Source organism: Aythya marila (assembly GCF_965140915.1).
Source record: "Aythya marila genome assembly, chromosome: 17".
NCBI classification, from domain to species: Eukaryota; Metazoa; Chordata; class Aves; order Anseriformes; family Anatidae; genus Aythya; species Aythya marila.
Window position 1 is genome coordinate 8,747,078 of NC_139058.1, and position 18,898 is coordinate 8,765,975.

The 18,898-nt window shown below is 43.2% G+C and overlaps 2 protein-coding genes across 4 annotated transcripts in view; both read left to right on the top strand.

Moving 5' to 3' along the window:
- Positions 1–8,015, top strand: part of BCR (BCR activator of RhoGEF and GTPase) — a 103,684-nt gene extending 95,669 nt beyond the window's left edge. For both annotated transcript variants that reach the window (XM_082774179.1, XM_082774178.1), the window contains exon 24: positions 104–8,015. In XM_082774179.1, coding sequence (XP_082630305.1) covers positions 104–193 — 90 coding nt within the window. In that variant the 3' untranslated portion in view covers positions 194–8,015. The remainder of the gene's footprint in view (positions 1–103) is intronic.
- A 3,079-nt stretch (positions 8,016–11,094) lies between these two features.
- The window catches only part of SPECC1L (sperm antigen with calponin homology and coiled-coil domains 1 like), a 70,594-nt gene continuing 62,790 nt past the window's right edge, over positions 11,095–18,898 (top strand). Inside the window, exon 1 of one of the 2 annotated variants that reach the window (XM_082773879.1) lies at positions 11,095–11,246. The gene's annotated coding sequence lies outside the window, so the exon portion shown is untranslated. Of the gene's footprint in view, positions 11,247–11,422; positions 11,868–18,898 lie in introns of those variants that run through there. The other variant, XM_082773877.1, reaches the window with a different exon arrangement.

Consider the following 18,898-nt stretch of genomic DNA (forward strand, 5'->3'; position numbering starts at 1 on the left):
GCAAGTTTTGTACTTTCTTTATTGAATGATAGCAAATCCGAAATACCCAGGATGAGAATGAGTTAAAAGGGGTTTATTTTTACCTCTTTCTTTCTCTTTCCAGGTTCAAGTCCTTCTGTACTTCCTGCAGCTAGAGACCATCCCTACCCCAGACAGCAAGAGACAAAGCATTCTCTTTTCCACAGAGGTGTAAATGCCTGTGATACCAACAGGACTCAAAAAAAACTGCTCTTGGCATAAATCTGCCTCTCCAGAGAAAAAGAAGACTGGTGTTTCTTCAGACATTTCTGGCCTGTTCCTGTCCTGGGGAATTACGGTCCTCAGCGCTTCTGTTGTTTGTTAACCAGAGACAAGCTGAAGAGAAAGGAGAAAAATCTCTCTACTTTTGATCAGTAGAAAGAATTGAACTGGAGATGGAGCTGTGCAGAATCTCCACTAGAAGGAGCAATAGACACTTGAACAAATGCACCACAGAGTGTGGCTGTTATTCTTGTTGGGAATGTGACAGAAGGTATTCCTCATTTTATGGATTTATCATAAAGAAACTTCGAGATTTCTACTGGACCACTTGATAGGATACCCTTTTTTGGGTGAGGGGAAGTTAAAAGATCTATCACAACTGTGTCTTTAATAACTGCTGTTTTTAAAGTACTGTTCTAGGCCACAAAAATAGCATTGCTTTGCAAGAAGAGGAGAGAAGGGAAGGGTCTGGGATCTAAGATTCTCTCCTCAGAAATTCAAGTCTTGATTTGAACAGGGTTCTAAAGAAATTGAACAGTTTTGCATACAACTAGAACTTTTTTTTTTTTTTTTTTTGCCTCGCCCACCCCTTCCCCTGCAAATGTTTATACAAACTCTAGGGAAGGAGATGCCCTGCTCTCACCTACGTTGCACTTCAGATGTTTGGTTGGGGGGGGGGGTTAAGGGACCCAGACCCAATGATGTTACAGTATAAATAAATACATCAAATTAAAGAGAGGCAGGGAGGATTTGAGTCGGTGCTTTGTGATTGTGTTGTTTGTTTGCATATAAAAGCAGGAGCAATACTATCCAGAGAGGATTGCTGAATTCCTTAGACCCTGCCAAACTTAATGAAAATTAATTGAGAAGGCTGTTAATTTCCAACACTCCAAAGAAATGATGTTATCACTGCAAAAATAATTGAAGCATTTCTGGACAAAACAAATTATTAGTGGCTATCAGGTTGGCTGGCTGCTTACTCCAAACTTCTATCATAACAGCTTTTTTGTTTGTTTGTTTTGATACTTGAATTTTTGGAGCCTTTGTACATTGCTTCTACAAGTCTTTTTTTCTGATAGATATAAATACTTTGATAAAATATGTCAGAATGTACTTTATGGACAACCTAGCCAGTAGCATGCACATGTATTCTTCAGAAACTTCAACCCTGTTTTAAATAAGAGCAGTGAAGAAATTTCTGTGGAACTACATACAGCAGTACAAAAGGTCTAGCTAAATACTAGCTTTGTGTTTTCCTGCCTAACTTGGTCAAAGCCACGGGGGTTACATAGGCGTAAAGGGCAGCAGTATTTGTCTAGGGAACTGAAAGCATAATCTAATTGCTTAATCCAGAGCAAAGTGTTCTGGCTATGAAGCAGTTGTGCCAAACATCTTGGGGGAGGTATGAATTATTCCATTTTCATAATGTACTCCAGCCCCCTTTACTTCCTACCCAGTTATGCAGCATCCAGTTAGCGGCAACCATCCGTCACCCTGGCAAGAAGAAAAGAGCAGCTCAAAGATGAGGGAAGGAATCAGCAAGGGAAGAAGGAGGGAGAGATGGAGTTTGAAAGAAGTAATTGGTATTGTTAGGGTGTCAACATTATTTGAGTGGAAATACCATGACGAAAGCAACCCTCCTTATGCTGAATTTCATGTTTTCTGATGAGTAAACTGCAATCTCTCAATTAGAAAAACAAAACCCCAAACAAACAAAGACAACAAAAACACGACAAAAGAGTTTCAAACAAATGGAAATTAAAAAAAAATAATGGAAGGGAAATGGTTTTGTAGTCAATGTAATTCTGACTGCTGCATAATATTAGAAACTATTGTACTGTGAAGTTGCAAATTCAAAAAGGAACAAAGAGAAATTCCAATTTTGTGAGTATATCAACATTTTGCATGCTTTGTAAGGATCCTTATAGGAATTTAATATTGCTTAGTATCCCTTCTTAGGTCTGGGAGCAAACTTCTTTGTAATGTAATGTACAACTAGAAATTCCTTCTCTATTGTATGTATTTCCACTACATTCCAACTTCTGAACCCAGAAAACAGAAAAAATGTTTATAGTAGGAGGTGCTTTTTGGGGGAGGGAGGGAATGAAGGCAAGCAAACTTGAAGGCTTAAATTTTTTTATTTTTTATTTTTTTGCCTTTTTGAAGGTAAAAATTAGTCACAATCTTACAAAATTTTGACTTAAGTCATGCAGACCAGGAAACCACGCTCTGTGGTTTGGGTTTTATGTATTTGTGCTCATTTTTCCATAGCAGTTCTGTAACAATCCTTTGACTGCTAGCTGCATACCTACCCATTCCAAGCTGTTGTTTGGTATATTTGATGCAGTAGCACGGTTGTTGACCTCATTAAAAAGAAAAAATTAAAATTAAAAAACACAAATGAAACAAACAAAAAACAACAAATTACACCAGGTGGTTGCGTGATAGCCTTTTCCTTTTGGTGTTTAGAATTCGTGGCTGCTCTTTGCAGTGTTGAAACTGGAAAGCAATACCATAATGACTGTGCCAATTTACTTTTGCCCAACTTTTTTATTTTTATTTATATAGGAATTTAATTTTAATATTATATTACTGATCTATAGTATGTAACCATGAGAAAATAGCTTTTGCATTGGTTACTGTTACAGGTTGTTGCTTTTAGTCTCTCATTACAATGCTCAGTTCTAATGTAACGTTATCTAACATGCAGGCATGTGGATCAGGGAAAAAAAGTTAATTTAACTTAACCCATTAATTATTTCTGTTAAGTATGAATATGTTTTCCCCAAAGCTGGTAATTTTGGGCTGGAAAGGATAGCACATCTTACTGCTAATGCTGGAATCGTGGACTGATTTGAAATATGATAATTGATTTCTTGAATTTTTTTTAATTTCGCAATCAAGCTTTTTCAAATAGACTTATGTTTTCAGAAATCAAGAATCTCCAAAAGGCTTTTCTTTTCTTTTCCCAGAGATGTTGTGGGTGTGCTTTTTTTTTGGACTTTGTTGTGTTTTTAATAAGCCTTATCATATTTATACATAAAGGGACTTGCAAAACTTGGCTTTCGAGAAAGCCTTCTGATTTCTACACCTATGTATTTGCTTGTGAGTTGTGTCAGAAAACCCAACTCTTCCATTTTCTGCATTAAAAGGTACAATATAAACAACATGAGCAAACTAGCAAAACATTACCCTTTAAACGTGCATTGGAAGTTTATATTCACACTGATTCTAGTGTATTGGAGAGACCTAAAAATGTAACTTCCAGTTACGTCAGTGTGAAACATTAAAACTTTCAACAGAAAAATTTCAGGTGATTAGAATAGTCTGTGTATCTCCAGTTTAAGGAGAGGAGTAAGCATCCATTTCCTGGCATTTAGAAACTATTTTAAAATTCTCATGGATTTTTTTTTAACACTGAGGTTTTTAAATTAAAAAAAAAAAAAAAGTAAAAAAGCAAACTAAGGGAAAGAGTTTTAATGACGGTCAAGAAGTAACAATTACTAGGTCAGCCTCAGCTTTGTGTTATGTATGCTTTTTATGGGAGAAGAGTGTCCGAAACCAAATCGAAACACATCCATTAAAATGCTGCTGGTGTTCTTTATTCTTGCACAATTTTAACAAGTTGAGGTAGTAGCTAAGCTATTTCAGGCTGTATTTTAATGCTGCTATTTTTTAATGTATCAGCTAAGGGCAAAATACAGCAGTGCATTCACTATATTTGCTGATGCCCACTGCCTGCCTTGATTGTGACTTTCACTTGCTAATCGAAGGCAATCAGCATGCACCGTATGAAGCAAAACTGCAACATTTTTTGTTGGCCACTAGGTGGTGGAACCACAGAGTATGTTTATGGGAGATGCAGTATTTTTACAGTTTATTCATTTTACCTGTTTTAAAATGTGTTTTACAGTTGTTTATGTTAGTTTTCTATGAGTTTATTTAAACAAATGTACTGTTCTGTAAAGCATACATGGATTTCCAAATTTGCTTGTCACCCCTGTAACACTGGAAGGCATGACAACGTGTTCTTTATCTTAATGTGCCATTCTTTCAAGTATGTATAAAATGTAAATTGACCAACATGGCTTTTAAGGATACTTAAAATATGATGGGAAAAAACAACAAACCAACCCTCTCTGATTCCTCACCGGTTAATCCTTCCTTTTGTTTCAGTGCTTGTTGATCTACTGAGGCGTTATTACGAACATTTTTGGAAGAAATGGAAAATGTTGTAAGAACAGCCTCTACCCATTCCCTTTTGACTTTATTTCAAGAATATAGGGACTTGCAATAACATAAGATTCATACATTCATGCTAGATTTAAGGGATTTGCTTCATTCTGTTCCTCAAAGAAAAATCTGAAAAGGCAAGTAGGATACAATCAGACTAATCAAATTTTTGGTGTAGTTAATAAGTCAGAAATTTGTTCATTCCCTCTTAAATCTGTAGTCCAGATATGTTTTTCTTTGTAAGCTTTGCTAACATTCTGATAGTACTGTAGTCTGAAAAATAAATCTGATACTGTCCACTCCCTTTAACATAGGGTATGTGCAACTGAGATGCTGGAGCTTTCATGTGAGTATTAACAATTCTCCATTCTGAACTAAAATGAAATGAATGTTCACAATTAAGTACATGCATCATCCTTAAAATCAACAGAGGCTCTAAACCAAGCACAGTTAATAATTATTCTTTAACAAAGTTTTAAGGAAGAAAAATAACACAACTGGAAAAAAAAAGTATAATTAGGAATCACTCGGATTACATGGTCTGGAACTGTATAGAACACAAATTCTCCTTTCAAGTTACAGAAGAAGGCCTGTGCCTCAGATAACTGTGAGCAAAGACTATCTTGCCAGTAAATAAACATTAATATAGGAATGCTAGGAATTTGGCCACTGTAGCCTCCCAGTTCTGATGTGCTGCAATCCTTTTCTGCTACTAAAAATTCACAGTTCAGTGGTAAGAAAGCAAAGCTTATCACCTGCTCTCTGCATTTTTCCCCTGTGGCAATAGATAGGGAGGAGCAATAGAGTCCATGTGTTAGCAAAGGTGAAACACCCCTGCAAAGGAAAATGCTAACAAAACCAGGAAGTTATACTATAGTTTAAGCTAAAAGTCTGCTTCTGGGCTGCAAGGCTAAAATACCACAACATACTGTAGTGATAAAATGGTTGAAACAGAAGGACCAAAGCAAACTGGAGCGTATGTGTTATCTTGATTCTCCTTCACTAGATTTAGACCTTCTAGGTGAAGCAAATACGTAATTGCTACTGCCAAGAATTAGCAAATTATTAAATGGCTTAATTTGCCACCAGTGTTGATTCTCCTTGTGTTTCCATGTTATAGCAGAATTGGAGGAGACCCCTGTAAAAGCATGCAGGTGACCCATGTAAATACTTGCCACGTCATATCTTTCCACTGTCAGGTTTCACTTTTCAGTAGGAAAGACCCCCTCCTTTTCCAACAGCAACCACGTCTTCTATTCTGTAGAACCACCGCAGCAGGAGGTTCACTTTATAGCAGGGCTATTCCTGGAGGAAACTAAAATATTTCCAGTCTTCTGGTGTAGAATGTACCAAGTACTGCTGAAGCTCTGGGCTTGTGCAGGCTTGTTTTGCAAATATAAATAAGATTCTATTCTTTTCACCTGTTCAAGCTTATTTGGGAATTAATATGATTACAGAGTGCCCAAGCCTAGCAGAAGTATTTGCTTTACTGCTTGGTTGTAACTGCAGTCATGCTCTAATCATCTTGTCAAAATTATTCATCAGAATGGAGAATTATTTTTGGATTTTCCACAAGAGCTTTTGTTTGTGTAATATTTGCAGTCTCTTTCCCCAGTGGTAAGGCGTTCTGAGATTCCAAGGCATTCTACAGATTAATCATTTCTCTAATCTGCAAAATGATTTATGTTACAAAACCAGTTTATGTCCCTGTGGATGTATGGAAGAAAATATAGCTGCTTCCCGCAGATAACCCTAAAGGAGTGTCACAATGGGTGGAGCCCACCAGTGAGCAGATGGCCTGGGTCCTTAGAGGCTCGTATCTCCCCTGGGGCAGTTTAAGCGAGGCCCAGAAGGCAATTACGGGATAAGACTCATCCAGTTCCTCCTTTACAGTGCCTAATTGAATTATCAAAACTCAATCTACATAGACAAGCTCAAATTTCCTTCATTTTAGTCCCATTTTGGTAGAAATTGGGATTACGCTAACCTTAGGGATCACAGAAGTAGCTGAAAACTGATGTATACCTTAAAACTCTCCCATATGCCAGTAATGCAATGTAAATGCTGCCATAGCAGAAGAACATTGCTTCACAACAGCCTCTTCCAATGCATTCACTCCCTGTTCTCTTCTTTACTGCTTCTCACAGCCTAGGAGAAATCTTACATCAGGCTTCAGAGTAATATACAATAACCTGTAGAATTGCTAAGTAATTTGGAATCCTGAATAAAACTTACCTGTGTAGGAACAGATCTTTCAAAAGGTGGGATATCAGTACTAAAAGTGATTATGAACTATCCAAGGCAGCAAAAAGAGGGTAAGGAATCATCCTGTTGGAGATGACTGAGAACACCACAATGAAATGGTGAATTTAAGTACAAGCTCACAGCAGGACACTGTGAAAATGTTGTCCTTTCTGTGTCTGTCTAGCAAAAAACATAAAACTAAGCCTTCTCTTGCCTATGTAGGTTGTGTAGTTTGTTCTTATCTCTAGTATTACAAGTGTTTATAATCCATGAAGAATTCCAATGAAAGGAGATAATAAGACTATTTATTTAAATATAAATACAATTAAATTATATAATTAGTGCTAAATTATCAGGTGTAGAAGAAAAGCAACTTGTTATTGTTTGGATAATTTTGGATTTCTTCAGAGTTAATATTGTTGGCATTGTTTTAACTCTACCATGTTACAGAGTCTGTTTTTGACATTTTATACTGCTGTTGTCAGTGCTTCAGTATCATAGTGCTCTGTTTTTGAAAAGAAAACCTAATCCTAATAGCTTAATCCTGAAAGGTGTTGAAACTGTACTGCTAAACATCTCTCAGTTTAGGCCCAAAGAGAGGAAGAAAAGGAAGGGGGAAAAAAGGGGAAAAACAGTAATTCAGGATTTTTTTTTTTTTTTAATATTCTGAGATAAGTGGTAAGAAAAAGGGACACAAAAACTGTACTTGGGGGAAGAAAAAAGTCTAAGGCATTTGTAGCCTTTCTTTGTACACAATGTTAAATAAAATCTCCTGTATCTATGTTTGTCAGGTTCTTTGGGTTTTATTTAATTAAAAACTGGGCCTACATTAAACTGAATGTGTCAATTGCATTTGATTGAGTTTGCTAGAGGTAAGGAAATTACCACTGGGGTTTCAAAATGAAAGCCATTTCGTGTTTTACAAGGTAAAAGCTGTCTTACTTAAATAAAAGCTAGAGGTTAGTACAGGGTTCTTGCCGAATTAAAGTAAAGCAATTATGACATACACAAACAGCTTGTGTGGAAGGGAGGGAGGTAGTTAAGCAAAATGGTACTTTATCAGGTCTGTATCAATCCTTTTGTAGGAAAACTCCTTCAAAATGTAGCTAGTCTCAAACCCCCAACACTTTACATCTGTGTGCAGAGCATGTTAGCTGTAGTTACATATTTGCTAAGAAATCAGCTTCAGCCTCCAGTTCTTTAAATATTGGATTAAATTAGCGTTTGGTGGTAACCAATGTGGAAATTGAATCCGTTATTTAAATCAAGTTCTCTCGGTGCTTTATTTAAATAAAATGTTATTTAAATAATTAATGTAATTAAAGTACATTTATGTTTTAATAAAGTCCAAATTTAGTATAAAATATAAACTCCTCTAAAATAAATATCTACTTTAAAGTTCTTAAACTGTTTTGCATCCAATTGGGATCACAAGGTCACGTCTCAAACACAACATCCAAATTAGAGAAAAAAATAGAGTGGTTAAAGCTACACTGACATGAGATACAAGTCAAGAAAAAATGCGTCATGCCCACCCCTAAACTGGGAAAAGAAGGGGAAACTCAGAGAGTATTACTAATACTTCCTGCCCATGGCATATCTGTATAATGTAATTTCAAAACGGTTTTCAGATAGCTTCTGCAAAATGACCCTCCCTCAATTAGAAAGCCTACCTCTGTAGTTCTACCACACTGAATGTTGCCAGGATACCTGTGAGTGAGCCTGGAAGGTGTTGTGTCCTATCCCTATTGCTAGCTCCTTACCAGGGTCTCTGCTTGCACAGCCATGCTCACACTGCATTAAGCTCTTCACTGCTTACCAGGTGGGTGCTTCTCAGCTGCTCCTAGCTCCCTTCTGCCATCTGAAGACCCTGGGTGAGCTGCACAGCTACTGGCGTGAGCTGAATCTCAGGGCACAAGGTTGAGCAAATTCAACTGGTAGCCATTTACAGCAACTGCTTCTCTGTAACAAGAAAGAATTAAAACTTCAGGCTGGAGCAGGGTGGGGAACAACACTGGAGTGTCCAATGGTGCATGTTCCTTGCAAATTGCTGCAGAGCCCACTCCTGAGCAGGTGGCTTTTCATTTACCAGGCAATACTTGCATTGTTTCCTGTGGCTTTGGGCAGGTTGCCCTAAGGTAGCTGCTGCTCAGAAGCCCTGCAGGATATAGCTATTGGTCTGAGACAGGATCGGCTGTACCTGCCCTGCTCCCGAGAGAGACATTTGTCTGCTCTTTGTTAGAAGCCTCCAGTTATGGAGATTCTGTAATCCTCTTGGGCAATCTAATCCACTGCATAACTACACTGAGAAAGTTTTCCTAACAGACAGTTGGAATGCTCTTGCACACATTATAGGATATAGTGCTGCAGTATATTTTATTTTTATTTTTAATTTTCATTGTCCTTTTAAGTTCCTGAACTAGATACTAGGTATATGCATTGTCATTGAGCAGCTTGCTCATTAATTCATTGAGCTGAATGAACCACATTTTGTTTCCTGCTAGAAAACAGAAAGCAGAACTTGGCGGGCTGTGAGAAATACGTTGCACAAAACAATTACAGACATTTTTCACATTGCCTAATACAAAAGTAATGCTGTCATTGAAATCTTAGACTCATTAGGTAGGAAAGGATCCTTAAGGTCATCAAATCCAACCATCAACCTGACACCACCAAGTCCACAACCAAACCATGAACCTAAGCCCCACGTCTGCACACCTGTTAAATAACCCTAGGGATGGCAACTCCACCACTTCACTGGGCAGTCTGGTCCAATGCCACATCCTCTCCACAAATTCTTCCTAGTACACAATCTAAAACTCTCCTGGCACAACTTGAGGCTGTTTCCTAGTGTCCTATTACTTGTAACCTGAGAAAAGAGACTGCCCTGCACTTCCTTTGAGGTAGTTGTGGAGCAATGGGGTCTACCCTCAGCCTCCTCCAGTCTAAACAACCTCACTTCCCTCAGCTGCTCCTCATACATCTTATCATCTAGACCCTTTGTTGTTCATCTGAATGTGTTCCAGCACCTCAATGTCCTTCTTGTAGTGAGGGGCCCAATCTGAAAACAGCCCTTGAGCAGTGGTCTCACCAGTGTCATGTACAAAGGACAATCGCTTCTAGTCCTGCTGGCCCCAATAACTCTTAAGATTCATTCCAGAAACAGAAAGCACGGAACAACATCTTGTGGAACATATCATGGATCGGAAAAACCTAAGGGAATGGCACCGGTCATATTGTTTCAAACCCCAAATCAGAAATATTACTGAAGTGTAAAGGAGTTGTTTAATGTCAAACAAGCAAACCGTGTCCGAGCAGCAACTTTCCAGGGGAATTAATCCCTGCCAGCTAAGGAGAGGCAGACTGAGAGAAATGGATTGGGAAGGGTGTCTAAATAAAAGGCTGGTTTAATAAATAGATAAATAAGAATGTTTTCCTCACAAAGTAAATGAAACTATGTTGTAACATCTGGAAGCAAACATCCTCTCAATTTTAAAGGGAACTCTAATGAAATCTAGATGTCATTTACTTTGATTTACAATATTAAAAATTAAATTTCACCCATGATAACAAGGGGAGTGTAAATTATACTTGTCCTCACCGATCTGCAGCACTATGAATTCGAGGAAGGAATGTACCTCAGGGGAGAGGCTGTGATGCAATCACGTACCAAAGTGTTTCTTTTGACAAAGCAGCTGAATTGCTGGTGGGAGAGAGGCTTTACACCAGGACCTGAGCCCACAGAACTCCTGACGGGGAAACTTTCACGGGATGTGTCCCATCAGCACATTTTCTTAGTTGCTGTGCTCAGAGCGCTTTGCAGCCCATGCCCGTAAATACAGACTGCGTTACGCCTCCCACCAGAGCGCCAGCGCTGAGATTTGGGTGTCTGAGCTGCAGCCGCTCGTTGCTCACAGCAGCCAGACGTCCCTCACGGCCATGAGCCACAACCGTCGGCCTTCGGGAAGGAGCTACAAGCCTGGAATCTGCATTCACACAGCTCTTGTAATCTGAGGAGACACAGCCATTCCCTATAACCGCCTTCACCTACTCCTCTCTCCAACGGAAAGCTGCAATTAACTCAATTAACGCAATTAACGTAACGCTGCCCCGTCGGGCTAGCGCGGGGCGAAGCCCCCAGACCCCGCTCCCGCCTCCCCCTCCGGTGCGCGCCAGGCGCCTCAGCGGCGACCCCCTCCTCAGGCGGCGCGAGGCTCGCTGCGCGCATGCGCCGCCCCTGACCGCGCGCCCCCTCCCCTCCAGCCGAGGCTTGGCGCCGGAGGGGGGGGGGCAGCGGGCAGCGGGGGGGGGGGGGTTGGCGCCTGCGCAGTGCGGCGTCCCCGCCCGCGAGGGGAGGGGCGGGGCGGAGGGGTCGGTGCCGTGCCCGCGCGCCCCCTGCGCGCCCCCCTCCGCCTCCCGCCGGCGGCGCGCGCGGCCCGGCCCCCCCCCCCTCCCATCCCCCCTCCCCTCTCGCTCCCCTCAGCCCGGGCCCGCGGCGCGCAGCAGCGGGGAGGAGGCGGCGGCTCCCGGTAAGCGCCGGGCCCACACGGCCCCGAGCCCGGCCGGGGGGAGGGGGGCGCTCCTGTGGCGGACAGCGGCGGGGCTTGGGGGGCGGGCTCGGGCCGCGCAGCGCCTCAGCGCCTCAGGGAGCCCCTTCCCGCCCGGCCCGGGCTCCTCCTCCCCTTCCTCCTCCTCCTCCTCCTCCTCCCTCAGGGCTCGCCGTGCCGCCCCCGGGCCGTGCCAGCCCCGCCGCCCCCTCCCCGTCGCCCATTTTGTGCCCGGCCCCCGGGCGCCGTGAGGTGACGGCGGGCGGCGGGGGAGGGCCGGGCGCGGGGCGGCCTCAGCGAGCCGCGGGCTGCGCCTCACGGGCCGTGTCCGCGGGGGCATAACGGGGGGATAACGGGGGGATAACGCCGCTCCGGGGGCTGCCCCCAGCATCTCGCCGCCCTGCCGGCTGGGTCGGGGACCGAAAAGCTGCAGGTTTGGGGCAGAAATGCGCGCTGCGTGCGGCTCCTGCGGGAGAGAAGCGTCGGGAAGAGCCGGAGGTTCCGCCGGGGGATGTAGCCAGAGCCAACCCTGCTCACCCCAAAAGCAAACACAGCCCCGGTGCTTCCTGCTCGCTTAGTGGTATGGACTTTGGCTGCTGCAAGGTAGGCGAGCGGAGCCCCGTGGCTGCTTTCAGCGCGCCGTGGGTCGTAACGGAGTGCGGTGGCTCAGAAGTACGGTTCCTCCTCCTCTGCCAGTTGATCGTAATTAGGTAGTAGGTAGTAAAAAGGGAAAGAGCACTTAATTTTAAACACTCCGAGATTAAACGTGAGAAACTGAGACTGGAGTATGCTTCTGTAACAGTGCCGCTTGGTTTTCAGTTAGTGGAAAAATCAGCTGCTGGGCTGGTGGGTGGTGTGAAGTAGGAGAAAGGAAGGCTTACGTTTTTCAGATGTCTTCACATGTCTGAAAAAGCATGTCTCTTTTTTTTGTTTATTGAGTAGAAGACATGGTTGTGGAGAACAAAATATCCGAATTGTTTAGGCTTACCCATTTTCTGTCAAATAGGGTGCCATCTGGTTAAACCCTGCAGGCTGTGTTTCTCAATCCTGTCATCCACTCGCGCCGTGCAGCAATGTGCGGATGTGAATTTTGGTTTGGGCGTTGATAAAATGTCTGCGTTCTTACTTGAGAGGTAGGAAGGCTGTTTTGTTAGAACCTGGTGGTGGTGGAGCATCACAGTGGGCAAACCTCTGCAAGGATCTGCGGTTCTCATGGACTGCACTTCGTGCTGCACTTGGCAGCGTACAGTGCGGTGCTGTTCGCCTTTCCCTTCCCTGTTCAAAGGCAGGATGATCCCTGTGGCCTTCCAGGCACGCTGCCAAAGGCAGCTTCTGCATCAGGCCTGAGGAGAGGCTTGCATGGATGTTCTCCTTAATGGCTGGTATGCCCATGGCAGCCCATCAAAGACGACTTGGCTGTTAGGCTGAGGTCTGGCATGTGATCTTTACGCTGGTAAATTGTCAGCTTGGTTACTGGCACGGCCGTGCCAGGGCTGCCAGCATCTTCCTAAGTGATGCTTGGGTGTCATGCACAGGTGGAACACAACAGGACTTCTTCACGTGGGCGTGGGACACGGTCACCCTTTCCTGGACAGGGCAGAGGGAAGGGTTTTGGCTACATGTCACAGGTCAAGCAGTGCAAGTTTTTCTTTGGAGTGGAAAATGATCTCTGGCCTCTTTTAATTGCGAGCGTAGGCATAGCCAGTGAGTTTGAGAAGTTTCGGTTGAAGTTCATGTTGGAATTGTTATTTTTATGCTGCAAAAATGTCATTGTACATCACCTTATCTATTACTCAGTACAATTAATATTTTAGATATGAATAAATAAATACTGGCAAATAACATGATGAAGGGAAATGAACATGGGCCCTTTTTGCTCTAGTGGTACCATGAGAGAGAAAAAAATGCGTTCTGGAAATTTCTTCCCCTAATGTGCTTCAGAAGTTCTTTTTTTTTTCCTTGATCTTGCAGCCATGGAGCCTGTCTTGCCAACTAGGATCCAGTTTTAGGAACGTATAATGCTATTAATATGACGGAATCCCTATTGCTCAGTAGGAAAAACAGCGTAAGAAATGTTATGCTTGTACTTCCCGACTTTAAAAATCACCCCATTTGATCTTATTTTTAGTCTTTATACTGAAAAAGGGAAAATAAGCGGGTGTAAGAGGTTGAGTTATATGCTTAATCGTAGCCTGAAGTGACTAGTCACAAGGAACATATTACTTGTTTCTTTTGAGCTTATTCCAACTGAAACGATCAGAGAAAGGCACCATTTAGAGCACTTACCAGTTTAATGCAGCCAGCAAGTAATCCTAGGATACTATCTCTTAGCAGATAAATAATTCATTGTTAGGGTTTTCACACACATGCATGATTTTCTTGGGGAAAGAAGACTCCTTTAATGTAAGGACACTGGAACTTTTGATCTTTGTTGTTGTAAATAAATGTCTCAGGATAACTTAATTTGGCAAAGAACAGACACAAAAGGCAGAACCAGCAGCTTCCAAAATGACAAAAAGGAAGAGTAGTCCACAAACAAATGGTGAAATTGGTTAAGAAGAGACTTTTGAAAGGGACTTAAAAAAGTCAACAAAATTTCAGTGCCTTAAAATAATAAAAACAAAAATCTGAACTTAGAGCTACTTTTTTTTTTTTTTTTTTTTTTTTTTAACTTATTAAAGGGTAGTAAACTCTCTTAATCAAAATTTAAAGAGAGAAAATACTCTTTAAACTTCTACATTAAGACTGGATTTGACACTTAGGAAAGATGAGGCTTACTTTATTCTGAGCTAATTTTATTTTTGCTAATGATCAAGCTAACTGGTATATATAGAGCCATTTTTATTGAGGAAAATATACTGAACATCTACCTTCCAGCATTCAGATAGTGCTAAAAGTGAATGTATTTGATGACATCAGCCTGCAAGTATTGGTATTTTTCTGATGCTGAAAATACTTTCTGGACTTTGGCCGTTTACCCAGTGTAGGATACGTGTTGTGCACGTACACACGCAATGAATAACGATTTCCGATGGGGATGCATTTTGGGGGGACGTACAGCTTGACCAAGAGGTTGATGTTCTTATAGCACTCCCTGCAAGTTTGTGTGTGCTCAATACAACTCGCTATACGATCTTAATTAAAAGCACACATGGTGGTTTTGGCAGAGGGAGCCTTCTTGAAAGTTCGGCTGCAGAATTTCTTTGCTGTGTGAGAGCTGGTGCTGGAGAGAGTCCTGCAGCGAGCTCCTCTGCGTTGCTGAAACACTGGCAGTGTTCGTATGGACAAGCCTTTAGCTGACACAGGCACACTTCCGAGCGATGTATTGGAGCCTGGCTTCTTCCAGTTAGCCATAGGATTTCATTTATTTATTTTCACTGAGTTGCTAAGTTGTACTGAGCTCAAAGTTTATTTTAGTTAGCAAGCTAAACGATAATGAGATTTGATGATGGCTATGGATTTAAAATAGTACCTGTGGTGCAGTTAAGTTTTCTTTTCTTTGCAGACATTGGTTTTCCTTTTTTTTTGGTTTGATTTTTCCCTAAAATGTACCCAGCATTGTGAATAGTTAATGGTCAATATTTCATTTAAGTCCCTGTAGAAATAAATGTGATTGCTACCACAAAGGAATCCTATCGCTCCTATCGCTGAGGAACTCTGCTCACTTGAGCTTCTCGTTTTGCTTGTTTTTTTTTTTTTTTTTTTTTTTTTTCTCCAAAAAGAGATCTTTGTCATAGTAATGACGGAGTCACGCAGGGCTCATTTTATCTGCAGTCGCTGGGGTGAAATGGACAGTTACGTGTGGATGCATTAAATAGGTGCAGTTGCTGGAAGTTGTCATGAAATTTCTTGACTGATGGTTTGTAAATGTGATAAAAATAACGATAGAGATGCCAGTGTAGACTTTTTTATTAGAAAGACTGCATTGTGCAAGAGAGAGGCCTGCAGTTACCAATGAAGGCAGCAGCAGTGTCCTTATTCCAAATTGCTTAAATAGGGATTGTCACCTTTTAGGTGGAAGGGTCTCCACTTAAGATATCCCTAGCTGATCTTGCGGTATTTAAATGCTTCAAATTATTTTGGTTAACGGGAGGGAATGGGAGAACTCTTTTGAGGCCTTCAGCCAGACGTCAGAGGTTTGCCACAGAAAGTGGAGGTGTAGGAGCTTCTCTGAACTACCGTAGAAGTATTTCACCAAGCAGAGTGCTGAAGTGCCAGGCGCTTGCCATTTGGTGGTGTTTGGCTCGCCAGCAGTCACATCAGTAAGGGATGCCCTACTCAAGGTGGCCTTTCAGTGTTTTTGCTGGCTGCAGCTGCGGTCCCTGTGCAGAGTGCCTCGCTGCTCCGCCGAGCAAACTGTCCGGGGAAGCAAGACTCTGTGAGCTGCTCAGTGTTCACCCGCTTCCAGAAGGCTTGGAACAAAAACGTGGGAGAGAAACAATATCTGATCCTCTGGGTGTGGGGGAAAAGAGTGGATGCAGACTGGGGACTCCAACCTGTCCCAAGCACTTTTCTCCTCTGTGACTCAAATGCATGTCCCCAGGCTTCCACTCAGAGGTAGGTAAATGTCCCAGTGGTACCAGGCTCTTTAGGAAGGATTTGCATGCAGTTCTGTCTCATCCCTGTGTGGCAAGCCTGAAGGTTTCAAAATGAAATGATGAGTGTGCTGCCGTCGGGTCTCAGAGACGAGGAGGACGTGGGTCGGAGCACAGGATTCACGCCTACATGCAGCTGGTTGTCGCACCCTCTGGTGGTCTCTGTTTTTTGGTGCTTCTCTTTTCTCATCTAGCTTCTCGTGTGGCTCCACAGAACAGTGAGATGTGGGATGTGGTGGTTGGGCACCAGCAAGAGGCTTGCTTCCACCAGGACTGCTGCTCTGCCCAGCAGCCTGAGTTAAATTTCAGCCTGAGACTGCATTAAAACCGGTCTGGGGCTACTGTCCTCGAAGGGACGAGTCTTCCTTGTTCCCAGTTCCACGGTCCCGCTGCTTCCTTTGCATAATGCCTAGCAATTATAAGGTGAGTCAGATCAGTCCTGATCTGATGAAAAACGAGCTCATCCAAAATGAGTTATGATCTCTAGAAACCAGGGAGAGGACTGAGGAAGGGGTGGGACTGTCTCTTTTGGTGGCAGGGTGCAATTAAATTATTTTCACGACTGGCTTAAGCAATCCCCAGAAGACACTTCCCTCCCTCAGCCTCTGCTGGGCTGGCTCCTGGGTGGGCTGTTCCCATCGGGGCTGTTCCCATTGGAGCCATTCTCTCGATCCAGCTAAAACCAGGATGGTCCTGGGCTGGGAACCCAGCTGTGAGCCCCTGGGGGCTGTGAAGGCCTTCAGGTGATGCATCTCTGCATGCTTGTCCTGCTCTATTCTTCTTGGGGCAGTGCCTTCAGGAATGTTGCCAGACCAGGGCAGTGGTGAAGGGGACGTGGCGAGCACCCGGTCACCTCCCAGTTACAGAGACACAGGCAGCAGAAAACCACCGTGATGGGGCTGCGTTGGGCAGCAGCTGGTAGGAACAGATTTATAGCCATAACCGAGCTGGAAACTGTTTTTGCACGAACTCAACACTTGGTAGAGTATTTTGGATGAACGTGGGATCTGGTCAAATTCATTCACTTCTCTTACAGGTTTTTCCTGTAAGATACTTGTGCTGGGAGCCACCGATGTAGCTCCTCAGACAGCTCATTGCACATCCCTTAGTGTATTCTGTCCCCCTTTTTCTAGCAGGAGCCACAGCACTGCCTTTTGTCCTTCTCCCGACAGCCTTTGTGCTGCTGAAGGCTTTGCTGCAGCTGTTCATGCCAGAGCTCAGCCGGTTTGAGCAGAGAGAAGGGAAGAGGCCACCACTGGTCACCTCCTGTAGCCTGCATGGCTGGGTACAGCTGTGCCAGAGACAAACTGCACCGCAATGAATGCTGCCCACTGAGCTAGTCACTTCGAAGCAAAACGAAGCTGTTAGTCGTGCACCTTTTCTTGTGCCATTCTGCCAAATGCTGGGCTCTGAAGATAGCTTCTTGCTGGTTTTGAAACTACTTCCTTGGCAGAGCAGGAAAACTTCCACGTGTGCAGGGGAACGTGATTGTTGGTTAAAGAACGTGATTTATACCGAAGGTTACGTGGCCAGAAGTGCCCCTTTGTAACCAGAGCCTCATTGATTTCTGTAATAACAGTCAACTCCAGAGCATGCCGGGAACGATAGCAGATAACTGACCAAGTATCGCTTTTCAGACCAGCTGGTTTTGTAGTTAAAGGTGGCCAGTCCTTTGGCCAGGAAGTTTGTGTTTATTTCCCCATAAAACGTACAGTGCCCAAATAAGAGTTCTACTTTCACAGATACTAACCTGAGAGTTGTACAGAGAAGGTTGGTGTTTCTGCGAGGCCTGTTTATACCTTTAGCAGCTGACACAGGTGTAAGTGCTCTCCAGGAGGTAGGTGCCTATTGCATCATCAGTTCATGCACAGCTTAAAATTGGGTTGCGAGTGTGAATTTCACAAAAAGGTTTGAAAAATGACAACATAGCCAAAACTATTGTACTGATATTCTACCTGTTATATTCCCTCTTTCTGTCCTTTATCATGTTCTGTCCACTGAAGCCTACGGCTTGCGCTGTAAGGGGGGCACAGGCCACCACCTTCAAATACAGGAATATTTTTTACCACTGGGAAGAAACAGTTGTATTTAGCTGATGAACAGTTTTTTCCCCTCAGCAGTGGCTTGAAATAACGTCTGTTTAAAGTAGGAGCTTGAAAACAAGACTTCATTATTTAATTTTGTTATGAAAAGGCTGTTTTAGAGCACGCTTCAGAAACTGGGAGTCCTTCTGTAGCTGCTCCTGTCACTTGTCTGGAATGTGAAGCGTTGCAACGGTTACACATTGCTCACAGCAGTTAAAGTCCTACAGTTTTCTCCAAACAAGGAGCAGAGGGATTGAGGTATATCACAGCCAATTCTTCCCCAAAGCTCTCTTCTTTCCTCCCTTCTGTTTAAAAGCAAAATAGCAATAGTAAATGCGGCTTGGAAACAGTGAGGGATACGTATAATGCAGCTTAAAGGTAGAATTCTTTCTTGCAGTTCCATGACTTGTAATGGAAAATTCTAGACTCTTTTGAATTTTTAAGATAGAAAGTAATAGGAAAATGTTTCCTCTCTAAATAACTACTTACAGCAGTTACTCCAAAATTGTCGCACCCATAAATCACTGACATCTTTCTGTTTTCCTTGTGGCATAAGAATGTTGCAGGAACCGCCCCAGGAGCAGGGATCCATCCCACCTGGTGCTGTGGGTGGATGCAGAAAGGAAAAACCCAAAGCCCTCTGTCCTCCCTCCTGCCCTGGCTGCTTTCCCACCAAGGCGACGTGTGAATGCCCTCCGAGCCTTCTGGGTTCTGGCTGTGTAGCATCCATTAGGGGATTTCTCTTCTTTGTGTTGTCCAGTCTCCCCTTCCACTCATGCTTGCAGCCACAGCACCCCTTCATTCTGCATGAAAATACTGCTCGTTTCTCTTAGTTTGAGCCTAGCTCTTGCTTCAGTTGCTGTTCCTAAGCTTTAGGAGTGGAGGAGATGATCAGCAGCCAGCCCCAGTCCGCCTTCTCGGTGCCGTTTGTCATGTTCGCCATGAGAGGTGTCTC